Source organism: Artemia franciscana, chromosome 21 (genome assembly GCF_032884065.1).
Source record: "Artemia franciscana chromosome 21, ASM3288406v1, whole genome shotgun sequence".
NCBI classification, from domain to species: Eukaryota; Metazoa; Arthropoda; class Branchiopoda; order Anostraca; family Artemiidae; genus Artemia; species Artemia franciscana.
The window spans coordinates 12,584,326-12,605,131 of record NC_088883.1 but is presented as its reverse complement, the minus strand read 5'-3'; the positions used below and the strand labels follow the sequence as shown (position 1 = coordinate 12,605,131).

The 20,806-nt window shown below is 35.7% G+C and overlaps 1 protein-coding gene across 2 annotated transcripts in view; it reads left to right on the top strand.

The window, feature by feature from the left end:
* Positions 1-20,806, top strand: part of LOC136040888 (R3H domain-containing protein 1-like) — a 105,699-nt gene that overhangs the window by 29,952 nt on the left and 54,941 nt on the right. For both annotated transcript variants that reach the window (XM_065725299.1, XM_065725298.1), the window contains exons 3-4: positions 5,345-5,636; positions 16,391-16,535. In XM_065725299.1, the coding sequence (XP_065581371.1) occupies positions 5,345-5,636; positions 16,391-16,535 (437 nt within the window). The remainder of the gene's footprint in view (positions 1-5,344; positions 5,637-16,390; positions 16,536-20,806) is intronic.

The following is a 20,806-nucleotide window of genomic DNA, read 5'->3' as shown; positions in this document are numbered from 1 at the left end:
CTATCTTCAGTTTCCTGATTTCACATTTCCAAATCTGTTTAAAAGTTTTGCTCTGGAACTCTTTCCCTATTGGTCAACTTTATGAACTTTAAGGAAAAAGTTAGCTAAAGTTTAACTTTAATGCTTGCTCACGTAAAGGTTTACGGAAGGTTAACGAAGCAACTTTACGAACTTTGCGAACGCCGTCTGAGCCATCCTTTAGTGTAAATGGTATCTTCTTCCGCTTCTTCGGAACTGAGTGTGGGAAGCTTACGGTTAAAAAAATTGCTACTTAACCTTTTCTGTTGCCAGGTGAGGCGAAAAACGCCTGTACTTGCTTTCATTATTTCATTGTTGCTATTATTTGTTTAACTATTTTTTGCATCAGACTCAATTTTAGTCTTTTAAAACAACAACATTCTGGTCTTGTATTGACGGTTCAGGCTTGAAGGATTTTTTTTTTTTTCATGCTGAATTTCCTTTTAAATTTGATTATATTGTCCAGGAACTCACTTCCCATGCTGCTATGGCTCTCCAGGGGCAGAAAAGTCTAATGTGTTACAATTTTAGCTCATGTTTTGAACGCACTTCGGACTTTGGGTGCAAAATACTTGATATCTGGCCAAATACCTCGTTTTGACAGACAACATCAATGACAGGTTGTGGCTGTCTCTTACAAGGTGGAATGACGGCTTAATATTCAAAAACCTTCTTGAAAGAACTAGAGTTACTTCTTTAAATTGTGTCTAACGTGTATCGGATGTATGTATAAGATTTTTTGAGAACTTATATTCTAATCTGTGTTTTGAATCTTTGGCATTTTGAAAAAATGGGAAAATGAACTCTAATATGTACAGGAGAAGCCGAAAGAACTCAGCCGATTTTCGAACATATTTTGTTAAATTTACGCTTGGAATAGAAGAGAAATACAAATCAATATCTGCATGGGTCTTTGTTTGGGGAGAAGGGCACCACACTAGCCCTCCAATGATACAGATTGAAGATCCTTGCACAATTTGGGCTTAAACAAGGTGTAAAATCCTTGCCTTCGCCCTAAACTTGGCTATGAGATGAGTGAGACGCCAAATAGATGAATATTCATTGCAACAAAAGCCACTTTGGGACATGGCAAAAAATGAAAATGCAATACATAAAAAAACATGGCATATAATAATAACAATGAAAAAAACACAAAAATTACAAAACAAAAGTAACAAACAAAGCTCATAATACTATAAGAGTAACTCACTTAATTACATAAAATGTCACACATATGATAGATAGAAACTAGATGTTTTACACCCATACCGGCCGTTGCTACGAAAAGGAAAAAATAAAATACTTCAAGCAAACTGTAATCGCAACAGTAATATACTTTTTTAATGGTAATAAGTAATTATGCATTTCAACTTTCGTTAATGTTTGCTATTGGTATAGAATTTAAATAAGTATTTTATATAACTTTACTTAAAAGTTTGAATCATCCATGAAAATCTCATTAGAAGCTCTGAGAAAAATTCGAGTTTATTAAATATTTATTTTGCAGACTAAGACCCTTATGTGTGATACATCTTAAGATTTATAATATATCGTTATACACCAAACGGGGGAGGTGTATACACCAAACTGGGGAATATATCGTTATATAACCAAACGTTATACACCAAACCATATAATTTTGTTCTATGGGAGTGGTGATTAGAAGATCTTTAAGAGACACTCATTTAGGTTCTTGTTTAAAAGGAGAATTAAAGAAGACAATTTGTATTTTTTCTATCTCCATCCTGGTCTTTGGAAATCGGAGGGAAATTTCGATTTCAATTTGGAAAATCAGAGAAATATTGCTCATTCTGTAGGAAAACTAAAAATAAATTTACTTCAATTTCAATTCAATTCAATTTATTCAAAAAAAAAAAAAAAAAAACATAACACCAAAAATAATAAGGATCCTGGAAGTGAACTTGTTGAGGACCATAACAATAAAAAATTGACAATGAAGAAGAGAGAGAGAAAAAAAAGAAAAGAGAAAACATGGGTAATTAAAGCAAATTGAATAAGAATTTAGAGAATTATAATATCAAAATTTTAGTATATTGTAATAAAGCGTGCGAAAACTTATGGATAGCTCGACACTGGAGGGCATTATATTCCAATGAAGTATAGATTTATAAATGGGGGATCGCTGGGCGGAACTAGAGACACATTTGGGGACAATGAAGGAACGGCTGGATGAACGGAGACAGAGGCCTTCAGAATTATTACTATTAAAATAAGATAATAATTGGGGAGGAAGATTTTTATGGTTAGCGGAGTATGCAAGGGATGGATTTAATTTTTTGGTGATTTGTTCAAAATGGATAATACTAAAATCGGAGTAAAAGTCCTGGGTGGGATATAGTCGGGGCTGCCGAAGAACTACCTTGACGGCACGGTTTTGGGAAGATTTTAATTCATTGGTAACTGAAGGATAAGTGTTGCCCCAAACAGATCCGCAGTATGAGATATATGGGTAAATAAAAGAGTAATAAAGGGTGACAAGGATATCGGGAGGAAGAAAATAATTCACACGATTAATCATACTTACCTGTCGCAAGATTATGGCTCCGATGTAGGACGCATGTGTTGCAAATGATAGGGAGGAGTCTATGTGGACACCAAGAAACTTGGCAACTTCGAGCTGTGGGAGGAGATAAGTAGAATATTTTAGGCCAAGCGCTTGCTGTGCTTCATTTTTTTTGTAAGGGGTTTGAAATAATACAACCTGACTTTTCTTGCTGTTAATGGTCATACAGTTAACGAGACACCACTCATGTACTCTATTCAGAAGGGTTTGAGTAGAGGCGACAACGGATGGTAAATTAGGACCGGTGATAAAAAGTTGCTATTGTCAGCAAAAAGCACTGGGTGCACTGATGGATCCAGGTCCGTAACCAAATCATTAATATAAAGGAGAAAAAGTATTGGACCAAGAACAGAGCCCCGTGGGACGCCCCTCCGGACAGGTAGGGGATGTGAAGTCACCCCGCCCAGGCTCACACTCTGTACTTTACCGGAGAGATAAGGGCCAAATCATGAGAAAGGAACTCCACGAATCCCTAAGTTGTTGAGTTTACTTGATGAAACACTAGGATCAACCATATCAAAGGCCTTGGAAAAATCTAGAAATAAACCCAATACAGTGTTTTTAAGGTCAAGTTGGAAACGTATAAACTGTGTGGCGTCTATTAGTGCATGAGCACTTGAAAATTTCGAATGGAAGCCATGTTGATGAGGAGAAATCAACGAATCTGAAGAATGAATCCCAAGTAAAAGGGAGAAAGACGTCGGAACATAATTCTCTCGAGCACTTTAGATATAACTGGGAGAAGTGAGATTGGACGATAATTACTTATCTCAGATGGATCGCCTTTTTTATGAATCGGGATAACAATTGCTGATTCAAATATTTCTGGGAAGACCTCATTGGTCATAGACAGGTTTGCTATGTGCACAATGAGCTCACAAACATAGGAAGATATGGTCCTAAGAAGCTTATTACTTACGCCAAAGAAGTCAGGTGTACAACTATTAGAGAGTCATTTGATAACTTGAAGCACCTCTTTACGATAAGTTGGAGGGAAAAAAACTTCAGATGTAGATTTGTGTCGATCCCTAAATACAAAAATTTTAACCAGAGATGGCTATTAAAGAATAAATGAAACCCAAACGTAAAGAATTTAAAAAAGAAGAAAAACGATCATAGCGAATGTAGAGATAACGGGTAATAACGTAGATTAATAAATAAATAATAAAACGAATAAACATGAAATGAACATCCAAGTCAAACTTAAGACGAACAAAATTACTACAAAACTAGTATGGCTACTCCCCTTTCCCCCTTTCCTAACCGTAAAAGCCTAAAGCCTACTGTCTTTTGTTTTGAAAAACATCGATGAAAAATACAAGAAAATCACTATAAGAATCAAGATGACTGGAAAGAACTAATGAAAATAAATTGAATATTTAAGATATATTGATGTTAATTCCTGGGAACTCGGCATTCCAATATTTTTTTTGTCACTATAATTTCTATTTTTATTTTTGTATGTTCTGAATATAAAACAAAATATTCGCTAATATATTTCGTTTTCAGTAAAACGCAAATTTGTTCAACAGGCTATGAACTTTTACAGTTTGGGAAGGGAGAAAAAGGCAATAGCCAATCAAGTGTTTGTGGTAATTTTTGTTTGTTGGAAGTTTGACTTGAATATTCAATTTAATTTCATTCGTTTTAAGATTTCTTTATTCATCTATATTAGTACCTGTTATTTCTATATTCGCTATGATCGTTTATTTTAATTTTTGTATGTTGTGGGTTTCATTTTCTTTAACAGATTTTTCTGGTCGTTTTGAGTTTGAATTATTATATAAATTAAGTTCTGTTGGCTTTTGACTGCCAAAGTTTTATTATAAGTTAACTTACCCTTAGGTTGGGCATTACCCTTACTAACAATTTAGTCTCTTTTCGTAATAAAATTGTTTCTGATGCTAAGGTTAAACTTCAAGTGGGTTATTCAAAAATTGTTGCGAAAAGGGGGAAATACAACCGCAAAGCCCAAGAACAGTGATATGGTAACAAATTTTGGGGTTCCAGATTTATTAAATAAACTTACAGTGCTACACCAGAAACTATCCGACTCGATACATTTAACTATTAACCCTTTCCATGATCTTCTAAAATGTTTTCTACAGTAATTTAATATGTTATCAGAAGTTGTTTTTTTTTTGTTTTTTTTTCTATGCGTTTGTTTTTATACTCCGCTGTTTCAAGTGGGTCACAAATAAATTATTATTATTATTATAACTAATATTTTTCCAGTTTTTCATGTCTGTGGCGTAAGAATTAAAATGCTCAGTTCTGATTTCATAGTTCTAATCAGTGTCTTTTGACTCGTCTCAACACCCCCTCAGTATTCCCGGAAAATTTCAACTAGATCCCATTAGCCGTTCCTGGAATTTCTTGAATACACTCCTCTGACAACCGAGATGCACATAGTATCTTTTGATTGAATATTCTGACCCATAGCCACTCGTAAGATATTGCAGATATACTATTTTGATAATCCAGATGCATATAGTGTCTTTTGATTTAGTTTAACATCTCCATCTGCATTCTCTGAAAGTTCAAGAACTATTCAACTTGAACTGGAAGTTTCAACTTAATGCCCTTAGCCGATCCTGAGATATTTCTGATGGACATTTTCTACAATGAGCATGCACATAGTGTGGTTTTACTTTGTTCAACATCTCCCTCAATATACATGCGTAAAATTAATTTACGTAAAATCAAGTATATTAATGCTGCTATATATGTTTATTTTTTTAGCAATCTTCTAAATCAAAGCTTCTTATAAGAAGTCACGCCATCCGTGAAGCCACTTCTCCACCCCCTGAGTCGTTTCGATCACACAGCTCAAACGAACAAAGGTCTCCAGCGTCAGCTTGCATGACACCAGATGAGGATAAACAACCATCGAGATCTCGTGACGACCTGCCATGCCAAACCGATTATCCGCCTCCTTGGAAGACCACAAGAGCTCAAGTTCCACGTTTTAGGCTGAAACATCAAGGTTCTTCCCAAGAAAGCTGTTCTTCGTTTTTATCTTCAATATCTAGAGGTAAAATAGTTCTTCTAATATAACATAAATAATTACGAAATTATTAAGAAGGAAATAAGTGATTTAGATTTCGGCAATAAGCTTTGAAATATCACTTCAGACAACTTTACTTGTAATAAACAAACGCAAAGACCATGCTGCTGTTTCATCATTAAATAAAAAAAAAATATGTTTTTTAACTAAAAGCAAGGAGCAACATTAAAACTCAAAACAAACAAAAATTGTTCCGTCAATGAAGGGGTTGTCCCCCTCCTCAGTACCTTGCTCTTTACGCTAAAGCTTGTAGCACTATTAAAAAAGCTTCCTATTCTAATTAAACGGCCCTTATGTTTCAAGAGTCGTTCTTTAAAAAATTGGGATAAACGGTCAAACTTTAGCGTAAAGAGCAAGGTATTGAGGACGGGGGCAACTTCTTCATGTACGGAATAATTTCTGTTCGTTTTGAATTTTAATGTTGCTCCTTAGTTTCATTTTTTAGCTTAGTTTTTTTTTTACATTTAATTTCCGATCGTCTTTCAAATAGTGCCGGTAAATCTGGCTCACCCTCCATGAAAAATTCCCTCCTGTCATGAGGAACTATGAAGTGGAGGTTTTCTCTCACGTCAAATATACCCCTGTAAAATTCACTCCGGGCAATTCAAAACTCGCTGAAAATCCCTGTCCCCCGTAAAATTTCGTTTCTTAGCATATTTTCATTTAAAGAAGACTTTTGATTTCTAATCGTTTTCCCGATCACTCCGGATATCCGTTCTTTCGTGAAATTTTTTTCTCGGAAATCCAGAAAATAGCATCCGGATAATTTCCCCGGAACATCTCCAAATTCAGAATTGGCTAGCAAAGAGAAAATAAGACAAAATAAAAAACATTTTATATAGGAATACTGTCAAATCCCCCAGTAAAAATTCTTCCTGGAAAGTCTACCTCCGTAAATCCCACTCCCCACCGAAAATTGTAGCCATGGAAAATCCCCCCACCATGAACATTCACCTCCCTCCCTCTAAAAATGTCTGTATAATTGACAATAACAAATACTACGCGTAAACAAATGGTCAATTTTTCGGCATACAGACCTTTCCCCGGGTGGCTCTGGAGGGTCATGTTGTCCCCAAAGGCTTAGTTACTGGTGCTGATCAAAATGGTTATCTCAAAATTTTGATTGGACCACTTTGAGGAAAAAAGAGAGTTGGGAGGGAGGTGTATTGCCCTCCATTTTTTTTTGGTCACTTAGAAAGACCACTAGAACTTTAACTTCCGTTTGAATGAATCTTTTTCCAATGTTCTAGGACTATCAGTTTGGCGTGATCACCTCTGGTAAACAAAAAACAAATAAATAAGCATGCATCCGTGGTCTTTCTTCTCTCAACAAATGCATTTTTTTTTCTTCTGGCAAAAAGTTTCGGTTATTTGAGCCGCGTGGTTTCTTACTTACAGCTCGTTACCCCAAACTGTTTAATACAAACAATAAAGAGGATAATGCAGTGAAGAACTTTACTGTTAGTCTTTATTTAATTTTCTAGTTGTTTCTCGCAACTTCAATTTTATTGTTATTTTATTTCCTCTAGTTTCGTTTTGCTGAGGACGGCTATTGGATATATAGTCAACATTTCAAATTATTTGTCTACTAGATGTCCCTGTCTTTAAAATACCTTAAATGTTGCATTGTTATATTCTAATAATATAGTTATTACACATTGTCTTGGTTTACCCAAGTTCGGTAATGTGGATAGAATTTACAAGAGAGCTAAACCCTTTGGTAAAGTTTTATGTATTACACCTGAAGATAAGGACAATAAATGCCTAATGTTGGGTTTAAATGACGAGCATGCACAAAAAGTGTTTGAAACCCTCAATATTGTTCCCAACAGCAATTACAATGTTGAATATGCCCTGAGTGTCTCTTAACACAGTGGAAGAATTGTTTCTTCACAGGATATACCTCCTGTATCCTCTCCTAGCTATGTAAAGGCTACGAATCTGAAGACGTTTGTTTTACTTTGTCAGAGCTTCTTACATTCGCTTTACTCCCTTTTTCTCAATTGAGATTTCATTTCTCGTGTAATTAGTACTGAAGGAGGATTCACAGGGAATAAAATTACTAAGGTGATACTCTTCATATTTGGAGTATTTACATTTTTACATCTTAGCAGGTCTTATTTTTATTTGCTATGAGGTCATTGCTATTACGCATGGTCAAGATATCTTATTACCTACAATGATATCCGTTTATGAACGGTGAATCTCATTTTCTTTACATACCGTGCATGCTGGTAGTTGTTTTTTATCTGTATACTCCACAATTAACCCCCATTTCAGTATTAATATTTTGTCCATTTATTTCTGACAAACTGATCTATTCTACGACCCTGAATGTTTTTTTAGGACACGAATTTAGTTTTTCGTGTTTATCTATGGCTTTTTGGGCAAGTAATTTACATTTTATCTACTTTGATGGTACCAAAAAATATGACTGAGTTAGCAAAACGGCTAGTCGAAAAATTCTATCAACTTGCAGATTTATCAACTAAACAGATTTCTGTTTAACACAAAGGCCTGAGAAAATCTTCAATTAGAAAATCTTAATTAATATCTTTAATTAGCAGTACCGATCAAAATTTTGAGATAGCCATTTCGTTCATAATCAGTCAAAAAACCTAACAGCTATGTCTTTGAGAATGACTTAATCTCCCACAGTCCATGGGGGAAGGGCTGCAAGTTATGAAATTTACCCCTTTTTTACATATAGTATTGGTTATTCAGAAGTGTACAGACATTTTCAGGTTTTTTTTCTGGTTGGGGGACCGGGGGGATAGGGTTACGTGGGAGGATCTTTCCATGTAGAAATTTTGTATGGGGTAGGGGAATTTTCCGTGTAGGAGGCGCCGTATTTCCCAGTATTATTTAGTTTTCTGAACTTGAAAAAGAATCAACATTAAAATTAAAACGAACTTAAACTATTACGTATATGAGGGGGTTCATACCCTTGTCAATACCCTGGTCTTTATGCCAAAGTTTTCTTAGTACTTTCAAAAGAGCTATTTATTCTAATTAAATGACTTTTGTGATTCGTGGGTCATTCTTAAGGAAATCGAACGAAGTTTGAACTTTAGCGTAAAGAGTTAGGTATTGACGAGGGGGTTAACCCCCCAATATACGTAATAATTTCTGTTCGTGTTAGGTTTTAATGTTGCTCCTTACTTTTAATTGAAAAAGTTTGTTTTTCTTGTATTTAATAACACAAAGAGAATAAACCTGGTGAGAATGATGAATGAGCTAACTGCAATTTCATTAATATATATTTCCTTATAACTAAAGATCTTTTTGCTCCCTAGCAAAGTTCACAAGAGCCTGGAAGCTGCTAAGGAACGATCTTGCGGGCGTTGAGAATAATGGATTAAACTACATGTCATCAGCCCATCGGAGCACTAATATTGGCTCTACCTCAGTATAGCCTGATTTATTCATGGACTTACTCCCTCATGCATATCGAATTTTTAGTGAACATGAAATACATACCGCTACTTCTACTACTACCACTGCTGCTACTACTACCGCTGCTTCTACTACTAACAAGTCACTGCAGCACCAAACTGCCTGGTGCCAACAGAGCTACGCATGCTCTCCTCCGTCCCAACCTATCCCAAGCCTCCTTCTATATCTCCTCTCAAGAAGTTACCATTTCCCTTAAAAATTTTCTTACGAAACCCTCACATCCCATTCGGAGACAACCTTGCACACATGATGATGGTTCATTTTATGATACTGATTGTGATGTTGCATATTTTCACCATAAATACAACTTAGGCTGAGTAGAATCTTTATAAAAATAAAAGTTTAATCAACTGAGAGTAAGAAGCAACATTACAGCTCAAAACAATAAGAAATTATTCCTTATATGAAGTGGTTATCCCTTCCTCAATACCTGGCTCTTCACGCCAAAGTTTTTAGGTCTTTAAAAAAACCTCCTATTCTAATTAAACCTTCCTTGCGTTTCAGTAGTCGTTATTAAAAAAAAATAGAAAAACATTTAAAATTTAGTGTGAAGAGCAACGTGTTGAAGATGGGAGTAACCCCTTCATATACGGAACAATTTCTATTCGTTCAGAGTTTTAAAGTTGCTCCTTACTTTCAGTTGAAAAGAACTTGTTTATTTTACTTAATTGCAACAAAAGTCGCTTTGGGTCATGGCAAAAAATGACACAAAATAATAGCACATGATAATAACACACATAAAAATATGGTACATAACATTAGTAATGAAAAACCATAGCAATTGCAAAAAAAAAGCAAACATAATAAAGCACATAATACTATAAACCTAACTTACACAATAAACACAAACTACTACAACAACCAGCAACTGCTACAACTACTAATTACTACTAAAATAGACTGGCATCACAAGTGCTAAACAAGGTAAATCTGTAAGGGGCTGGAACTGAAATTAAAAAATCCTATTAATTTGGAAATCAGCTGAACATTAGAATAGTTAATTATTCAATGAACCTCTTTTTTGACGAGTCCAAAACCAAAAAAGCTGATTAGCTTTTTAATTAATGTTGATTAGAGACTGTTGTCACATTAATTCAAACGTTTGTTATTATTCTTTATTTGTTTTTTCGTCATCATAAAGCAGCCAAAATAGTGGGAAGTAGGAACACCTGCAGGGTGAGGGCCCCTTCTGAATTTTAAAGATTTTGATAATCAGTCTCAGAACTTCTATTATATCGTGCATAATTCGTCCCTGTTTAGTTGTTTTTCTACTATAATATGCCCTCTACCCCAAAAATTAGTTTATTTGTATCGTTAGAAATATTTAGATGTAAAATCAAGGATGTTAACAAGTGTTTTTGAGAGGCTGAGTTCGTAAATGAACAACGTCGAAAAGAAGAATCACGAATCGGACTTGTATATATTTTTTATAAATTACACAGATATTTCACTTTTCCACTGATTTTTACCGATCATTCTACTTCACTCCTTCTCCTTCTGTAGATGCAAAAATGATTTTATAGAAGACCAGCACCGTATTCTCTGCACGCATGATTGGCTAAGATCATGACACTCGCATCAACTTGATGAAACAAATACGTCAAGTCGCACGATCTTGAACGCAATGCACTACCCCTTAGCTAGAAAAAGGCAAAACAATTCTGATTTGAAGCATAAACCAATACGATCTCATTGATGAAATGACATATCAAAAGAAGTATCCAGACTCTCGGTTTCTTCAAAATATAATTTCAATCATAATTTATTTGTAACCCATCTCATAAACAAAGATGACACTTATGAAAAAAACATTAAACATTATTAAAACATTATTAAAGAAAAAGAAATTATAAAACATTATTAAAGAAAAAAACACACTGCATGCATGAGAACTTAAAAAGGTTTAAAGAGCAGAGTAAATAAAAAACAAAACAAAAAACATTCAAGACACAAAAACACAAGAAAATAAAATTATTTACCAAAAAAGGTGGCTAAGACGGTTGAACGGCCTAAGACTTAAGACTGAAACAAACAAAAATCAATAGCAGCTTACGACTGAAAAAACCTGATAAGGCGGTGGTGAGGAGAAATATGTGAATGGCTGAACTTGGAATATGAATACTAAACGTCCAAGTAGTTTCTAAGAATGCGTAACTGCCTTGTCATCAATCTTGATAGACCACCAACAATTTGTCAGTAGACTACTCATGGCCAATAATAAAAAAAATAAACCATGGGCAATTTGTAATGCATATGGCATCCATAAAATGCATTAAATGTCACATTAGGCACACGGTTCTAGTTTTTCCTGGACACTTCTAAAAAACAACTAAAAGCCCAGACAGTAAAAGCTTGGTTTCTATTCTCATCCCTTCAAATACTCTAGAATTCAGATTTTTAGCAGGTAAATTAGTATTAAGTTTGTTTAAGTTAAAGCTGGCTGTAGATTTGGTGATCTAATTTCAAAGGAAATGAAGCCAGACTTTGGCAGCATATCCAAGTTAATTTGAAATTCTAGATGTTTTTAGTTTCTTTAAGAGCTTCCAACTTTTTCGTCCCATGTTCACACTGAGTTTCTTCTTCATATCTTTTGACCAGGCCTTAATCAGAATTTTTTTTGAATTCCTAGATCATATACCCATTAGTAAAAATAAATTGTTATGAACTAGGTACTCACGCAAAATATTATGAGAAATGAGATAAATTCTTGGTTTTGGATGGGCATGAGAACATTTCGTCGACTGTTAATTACTTTAACCATAATAGCTTAAGCCATAATAACACGAATTTACGCATACATATTTTTACATGTCACTGCACCTCTCCGTACATGCAGAGGGCATTACTTGGTATAAGGTTTTTCAAAGCAGCAGCAAATAGTGGCGTCTACTGGGGAGGGGAGAATTTACCTGTCACCAAGATTTTTCTGTCCCTTTCCCTCAAAGATTTTGAAAGCACCTATTTTTGGTGAATTCATTTAACAATTGATTTTTTTCTTGGTATTTTCTTTAAGAAAAATTAGAAAAACAACGAAACAGTGCCTCTCCCCAATATTTTGGCGACTTGACACCACTGTCAGGGACAAATGTGTCGAACCAATAATCATAGAAGATCGAGAGAGGGTTCATTTGGACGAAACTTAAAAGTTCTAGTGCCCTTTTTAAGTGACCAAAAATGAAACTTTTATAGGTAGGAGGAGTCTGAGGGGGATTTTCTATGGGGAAAATTTATTGTTGAGAGAGAAATTCCTGGTGGTGAACTTTCCAGAGCAAATTTTACCCGTGGGAATTTGCCAGAATTCATGTATGAAATCCGTTTTATTTGTCTTACTTTCTGTATAGCACCTTAATTCTACATATCGATATGTTCTGAGAGAATTTTTCGAGGGAATTTTTACTGGGGTTGGAATTCTATTAGGGACTTTTCCGCTGGGAGGGAGGGTGTTCTGAGAGAGATATCCTTCATGAGGAAATTATTACCAGGATAAATTTTCCCAGGGAAATTTTTTCGAAGGAGAAACTTTCCATTGGGGCGGGGGATTCCCGAAGATAATTTTCGGTATAGTTAGTATTTCTGGCATGACTTAAAAAACGATCAGATTTAAATTAAAAAAAGATCTTTTTTCAATTAAAATTATGCCTAGGAAAGTTTTTCAGACAGAATCGTCCGCAAGAATTTTTTTTCGGGGGGGGGGATTTGAAGCGAGGATAGTATTATACCTGATAGCTGAACTTTTTCTTAGTAAGCTTCTATTATTATCTTCTTGTCTTTTCCTGGCTCTTAATTAGGTAAATTGATTTAAGTCAGTTACTATTACTACTACATACAACTGACAACTCACTGCAGCACCAAGCCACCAGAAATTAACACAGCTCTGTACTTGCCTCCTACACCCGAGTCTCTCCAAAGCTTCACTCTAAAGCCCTCCTTTAAACTTCCAATTTCCTTTAAATACTTCTTTATTACCCCTTCTCATCCTATTTAGGACCAACCTACTCTTCGTTTGGCTTCAAAAGGATGATTAAGTAGCACAATCCTTGCCTTTGGAATCCGTCAAATTTCATCAGTAAAATTCAGTATGGCCATTTTCACATTTTTCATTAATCCCCAGAAAGTGGAATCAAACCTTATTTGTCGTCCAGTTCATTCTCTGACATATGGTCAGCCACCGGGGTTTTTCTTACTATTATAACAATTAAACTTTCAATTGTATATTCTTGTTTCAAAAGTTCTAATTGAAAGAAATTTTAAGAAAGATAGAAAGGTAAAATTTTATGTTTAATGCAGTTTAACGAGTATTTCATTTATGCCGAAAATAGTATTCGAAGCAGGGTTTAGGCTACCCATAATTCTTGTTTTGGAAATCCCGAGGGTTCAGACTTACTACTAAACATTTGAAACTGCCAACTTTTGATGGCAGAAATGCAATTTTACCCTTTATTTTCTTAGGGAGGAGAAGAGAAGAAATTATAAGTTATAAAAATTTTTGAAAGACCGCCAGAAACTTGGCCAAACTAACTCTCTCTAAATGAAATCCTAGTTGGAACTATTTTTAGTGACATTCTTTGTGAGTATCTACAATATGAGCAAACTTGCCTCATTCAGATTTTTTGGGGGGAGGGGGGATTTGCAGCGAGAATAGAGCCTTCTGAGGGTAATTTCTTAGAGAATTTTTTGCGATGGGAACTTTGCAAAGGAGGGATTTTCTGGGGGGAGTAAAATTTCTTAGAGGAGGAGGCAGATTTCCTGACATTGTTTGGAAAACGATCAAAAGTTAAATTAAAAAAACAAGTTTTAAAACTGAAAGCAAGGTGTAACGTTAAAACCTAAGACAAACAGAAATCATTCCGCATATGAAAGGGGTTCCCCCCTCCCCAATCCTTTTTTTAAAAGTCTTTAAATAGATTAGCGTAAATAGCTGGATATTAGAAGAAGCAGCCCCTTTCATACACGAAATAATTTTTGTGAAATTGATTTCTTTATCATAGCACTGTAGATATAATGGAAAATAGGCTATCTCGAGAATTCCCAGTTTAAGGATTTTGACTAACTGCCCAGTCGTCTAGTAGACGGCCCAGAGAAAGAAATGACTACTTCTCTACATGGACCATTTCTTTCCACCTAAGATGGCTACTTACGATGTGGGCCAAACCTGGAAAATTTTAAGCATATTCTTCCAGTTAGGATTAACTGTACCCCTCTATTGAAAATTACGGTGGGCTACAGCATCAAACTCATAGACCACTTATACTCGTGAGCATGCAGGCGTAAATGTTAGCTGATAGGTGCCTAGTTCATTTGAGAACATAAAATCATTATTACAAGTTGACACGTGACAGGTGACACGTGACAAACGTGACAGGAAGAATGACAAGATGTATAGTAAATAAGTACAAATCTTTGATTAGATGTTTACTTAACATGTAATTTGAAGTTTACAACATATGTGCTGAGAACTGGGATAAATTGGATACAACCGTTAAAAGAAATATTGAAAAAAGAGATTTTTATAATGCCATTTTTACATCATCAAGACAGATTATCTACTATAAATTGAGGTCGACAAGATGTAAATAAAGGGTGAATAATAAATTAGAAACAAGTCCTAAAGGTCATTAATATCGACCGTAACTTTTTTAAACACAATTTGACACAACAAGGATATTAAGCAATCCATCTGTTTGGTATTTCCGTAAAAGTGCAAACTTGCCTCATTCGGAAATATAATTTCTGCAGCATTTATGGATTTCATTTTTATTGTAATATTTATTACTGCTAGCGGACTGACCTAGTTTTCCCATGAAACTTCAAGGAGGAAACAGTTTACTTATTGATTTAGTAGACTACTTTTCACCATGGAAGCGTGTCCTTCAATTTACTTTTTCCATGACAGAAAATGCTTCCAAAATTCAATAAAGTTAATTTTATTGATTTAACTGTCAACTAAAAGAAAATCCCTTAGACCTTGTATTCGTAAAATACTTCATTCACTATCAGACTTGTCTCAAATTTGTGAACCAATCATCATAAAAGGACAGTTTTTCATATTTCCACATTTGACAGCAAATCAAAAAGTGTTTGCTGTTGAATTGGTGTTCTAGAATATCTGCTGAATTATACTGTGTTCTAAAATGATCTCTAAGAAATCTGTTTCAAAACTCCTTCAATATTTCTAGCCTAAACTACTCTCTACAAGCTTATTGTAAAAATTCACAACCTTAAATATTGTTCTTTTTCAATTGGATTAAAAAATAGAAATAAATTAAGGATAGATTATATACAACGTAATTGATTTGTTGGTTAGTTTTAAACTTGAGTAAAAAATTGACAGTAAAATTTAAAACAGAGAATGCTGAAAAGAATTTAACTATGATATCATCTGGTACTGAGATATCATGGAAAAAAACTTTTGATTTGAATATCGATATTAAACGGTATTCAAAGGAATTTCACAGTCTTCCTTCATATCCTCAGTGCTCTCTTACAGTATTCTACACGCGGTAATAGAAGGAATAAAGAATTCAATGAATATCATCACTGCATTATTTTTTGGTTGAAGCGCACAGAAGAATTAAGCCTAATGAAATCTTTAGTAAAGAATAAAAGTCGAAAGCCTTTTTGGATATTGGACCGTCATATGGAAAACATAAAAATAATTCCAAACTTCGGTCCCAGATTTGGGTGTATTGTGGCAGGCCTAAAAGAGGTTGTGTTTCTGATATACAACAGCGGGCTATATTTTAGTAAAAAAAAAAAACACTTCGTTGCACTGCTAAATAAGGGCCTTGTTTTCCATCTTCACGAAGAGTTAACTGAAGTTAGTATCAGGGTCGCCACCTCTACCCCGAAAGTGCTATTTTAGAACTTTTTATTATGTGCAGTACTGTAGTACGTTCACAGGGTTGCCAAAATAGTGCTAAAATAGAATGAAAGTATTATTTCAGCAGTATTACAGTCGAGTTTTGGTTAGAGCACTGATAGTCGCTGTATAGCACGTAAACTTGAACAATTGTAGCTTCAATTTTTTTTTCAAGCTTAAGCGTTTCTTCAGAATATACTTACGCCAAAGAGTTAAAGGGCATTGTTATTAACTTATATGATGTTCTAACATTTCTGTAATTTATATTATAGCCTTGACATTTATCTTAAAATTTTTATTGTCATTATTTTAATTAGCTTTTTTGTAGTTTCCGTTCGTTCAGTTATTTCAACTTATTTGCTTCTTCCCTTACCACAAAATAGACTTGCTCTACTCTTAATTTCAGATCCTAGTCAAGAAAGTCCATACACAGACAACACCGGTATTGATCTCCAGCAATTTATCATGGAGACACTTCATAGGAATCAGAAAGATAGAATGGCTCTTCTTAAGATGGAGCAGGAGATGATCGCATTGGCGAAAGATCCGAAGTACCCGTTTCACCTTTTAGGGCTTTAGCTTTTTTCTGTGCATGAATATCTGCCCAACATTGTACGGGCCTCTGATTGTACATGAGCATGTTTGAGCACGTTTGTTATTATTTTGTAATTTCGCCAATGATCAGAAAAGCTATTTATTCATAAATAGATTGTCTCCCTCCTTTTCTCTAAACATGGTTCAGTGCAATAACATTGACTTTCAAAGGGTGATGTGTCTCCCGTGTACTATTTTTAAGGTGTTATTTTTTCTTCTTCATTATGTAGAGCCGAAGGTTGTAGAAACCTTGGAGAAGGCTTCGATGCAAAATCATTTTCAGTGAGATGGTTATTACTTCATAAAGGGTTGTATTTCTCCCAAGCATTATTTATTTGTTCTTAACATCATTATATAAAATGAATGGCTGTATAAAGTTCGGAGAGGGCTATTTCAAACGTAAATTAAAAGTTACAGTGCATTTTCATTATATTGCCCATTAATAGCCCATGTACCCACAGACACCCTGGCAGTTCGACGCGGTATTGGATCCAAGTATGATGATCACCAACATCTTATTTGGAAGAGTCGAAAGGTCAAAATATTGTGCCTCCAATTATTCAGTCAATTTATTCATACTGAAAAAGAAATTTTCTTTGACAAGCATCAAACGGTCATTTGGCCCATGAGACTAAGCTTGTTAGGGACCTCATAATCCAACCTACAAATACAACTAGACCTACGTTGCCTGAGCAGCGTGAGGTGTTGCGGCAACCTTTGTCCGGCTTCGCCGAATAAAATGTTTCGAGAGCAACACTTTGGTTTTGTTTCTTTGCTATTGGTTAAACGCTGAAGTTGTCAGCCTATCGAAGCTTTTAAAACGTTATGTTCAAAGAAGACCGCGATCAGTAATCACATGATCAAAGGCTATTCCTCAGCGTTGAAAAAACAACAATAACAAAAAAATATCGAAAGAAGGGACTAAATTGACTTTGCAGCCAGTTGAACTTTATCCTTTTCAATCGTAGACATCGTGACGGATGAAAACTTGGAACAATATCTTATATAATCTAGTTGGAATTATAAAACTACCCATAACTTTTCAGGATCAAAATACTGTAAATAACCCTATTCACTGAAGATGGTTGTAGCCTAACAGAAAATTATTACTTAAAAGTCCCCTACATGTCTTACCACTGGAACCAACTCGGTCTTACCATCAAATACACTGGAAACAAATAATAGGTACACCAAATAGCAAAATTTGCAAACCCCTCATTGCCGTAGATGATTATGACCTAACAGCCGACCTTTCCTAACAAGCCCCCTACATGTCTCACAATTGGTATCGGCGTATTTTTGGTTTCAGTGTGTACCTTACTACTGAAGGTTTCAGTGTGTACCAACACCATCCATTTCGGCCCCAGGCAAGAGTTCTGCGGAGCTCTCCAAAATGTAATGCCGCAGTCATCAATCTGGCCTGAGGTCCACACTTTCCGTAAAAAAACTGCACAGGTTAGACCCTTACCAGTTTCCGGGAATAAGCCGAGATCGGTGGCATAGGAAAAAAAAACGGGACAAAACCAAAGTGTTGCTCTCGCAACATAATGAAAATGCACTTAATTACGTAATACACAGAAAATAATCAGAAACGGAAAAAGCAGAAAATGTTTTGTCAACATTAGCTATCAGAAAAGAAAAGAGAAAAACAATGACGAGGAGCATTAAAGTTAAGAAGATTTCTGAACATATTTTAGAAAGAAGAGAAGAGATAGGTTTCTAAACTGCGATAGAATTCCAGAATGAAATTGACTTAAGCATAGCGAACTTTCGAGTGGTCGTCGATGAACGTTTAGGTAAGATAAACTGCCATAAAGAGTAAAGTATTAACCCAGAGTACTTCTGTGGATAAGGGCAGGGAGAACAGATACCGAACACATGGTGGATACCATACACATGGATACATTTCTGTCACAAAAATGATTTCTGATGAGGCAGGCATGGATATTAGCCGCAAAAGGGCGACAAAAATAGTCGGAAACGTGGAAGTAGATGTGTTTGAGACCAGATAAGTAGGAACAAATGCTCCTGCTAGCCAATTTCTCATCTTTTGATACCATAAGATCTAAAATTTATATTAGACAGTAGCTTTACTTAATCATATTAAGTGTCACTCTTCTCTTCATGCGTAAAATTTTAAAAACCACCAACTGGGCATAAATCACTTCTACCTGTTGCTTCAGACGGAATCCGTAATCTCAGCCACATTTATTGAAGTAAAAGATTCGTTGGTGGTTACATTTACAGGCAAGTGATGTATATAATAGCTAAATGAAGTTGATTGGCTAATTACTTTGCATGCCTTTCCAGTACCTTAGGAAAGACAAATAAAATGGTCATTTTTATCGCACTTGGTATTAACCAAGTGACATATAGCAATCGCAAATTCTGTCGGTCTGTCTATGGGTCTGTCGGTCCCGGTTTTGCTACTTTAGGCACTTCCAGGTAAGCTAGGACGATGAAATTTGGCAAGCGTATCAGGGACCGGACAAGATTAAATTAGAAATAGTCATTTTCCCAATTTGACCACCTGGGGGGAGTGGGGGGCCGGTTTATTCGAAAAAAATAGAAAAAATGAAGTATTTTTAACTTATGAGCGGGAGATGGGATCTTAATGAAATTTGATGTTTGGAATGATATTGTATCTCAGAGCTCTCATTTTAAATCCTGACCAGATCTGATGACATTGGGGGGAGTTGGAGGGGGAAACCTAAAATCTTGAAAAACACTTAGAGTGGAGGGATCGGGATGAAACTTGATGGGAAAAATAAGCACAAGTCCCTGATACATGATTGACATAATCGGAACGGATCCACTCTCTTTGGGGTAGTTGGGGGGGGGGGGGTTATTTCTGAAAAATTAAAAAAAATGAGGTATTTTTAACTTACGAACGGGTGATCGGATCTCAATGAAATTTGATATTTAGAAGGATATCGTGTCTCAGAGCTCTTAGTTTAAATCCCGACTGAATCTGGTGCCATTGGGGGGGGGGGGGAGTTGGGAGGGGGAAACCTAAAACATGGAAAACACTTAGAGTGGAGGGATCGGGAATGAAACTTGGTGGAAAAATAAGCACAAGTCCTAGATACATGATTTACATAACCGGAACGGATCCGCTCTCTTTGGGGTAGTTAGGGGAGGGGTTAATTCTCTAAAATTAGAAAAAATGAGGTATTTTTAACTTACGAACGGGTGATCGGATCTCAATGAAATTTGATATTTAGAAGGATATCGTGTCTCAAAGCTTTTTTTTAATCCTGACCGAATCTAATGACATTGGGGGAAGTTTGGGGTGGGGGAACTAAATCATGGAAAACGCTTAGATTGGAGGGATGGGGATGAAACTTGGTGGGAAAAATAAGCAGAAGTCTTACATACGTGATTTACATAATTGGAACGGATCTGCTCTATTGGGGGGGGGGGGGGTTAATTCTGAAAAATAAGAAAAAATTACGTATTTTCAACTTACGAAGGAGTGATGGGATCTTCATGAAACTTGATATTTAGAAGAAACTCGTAACTCAGATCTCTTATTTTAAATCTCAACCGGATCAAGCGTAATTGGGGGGGGGGGCAGTTAGGGGGACCGGAAATCTTAGAAAATACTTAAAGCGATGAGATCAGGATGAAACTGGATGGGAAGAATAGAAACCTGTCTAAGATACGTGACTGACATAACTGGACCGGATCTGCTCTCTTTGGTGGATTTGGGGGGGGGGGGGGTAATTTTGAAAATTGAGTTATTTGTAACTTACGAAAGGGTGACCAGGTCTTAATGAAATTTGACATTTAGAAGGATCTTGTGCGTTAAAGTTCTAATTTTAAATTCCGACCAGATCCTGTGACATAGAGGGGAGTTGGAAAGGGAAACCGGAATTCTTGGGAAAACGTGAAAATTGGGGTATATTTATCTTACGAATAGATGATCGGATCTTAATGAAATTTGATTTTTAGAAGGAATTCATTTCTCAGAGCTCTTATTTCAAATACCGACCAGATCTTTTGACATCGGGGGGAGTTGGAGGGGAAAATCTTGGAAAAACACTTGGAGTGGAGGAATCGGGATGAAGCTTGGTGGATAGAATAAACAAATGTCCTTGATACGTGATTGACAGAATCGTACTGGATTCGCTCTCTTTGGAGGAGTTGGGGGGGAGGGGTTCAGTGATTTGGCGAGTTTGGTGCTTCTGGACGTGCTAGGACGATGGAAATTGGCAGGCGTGCCAGG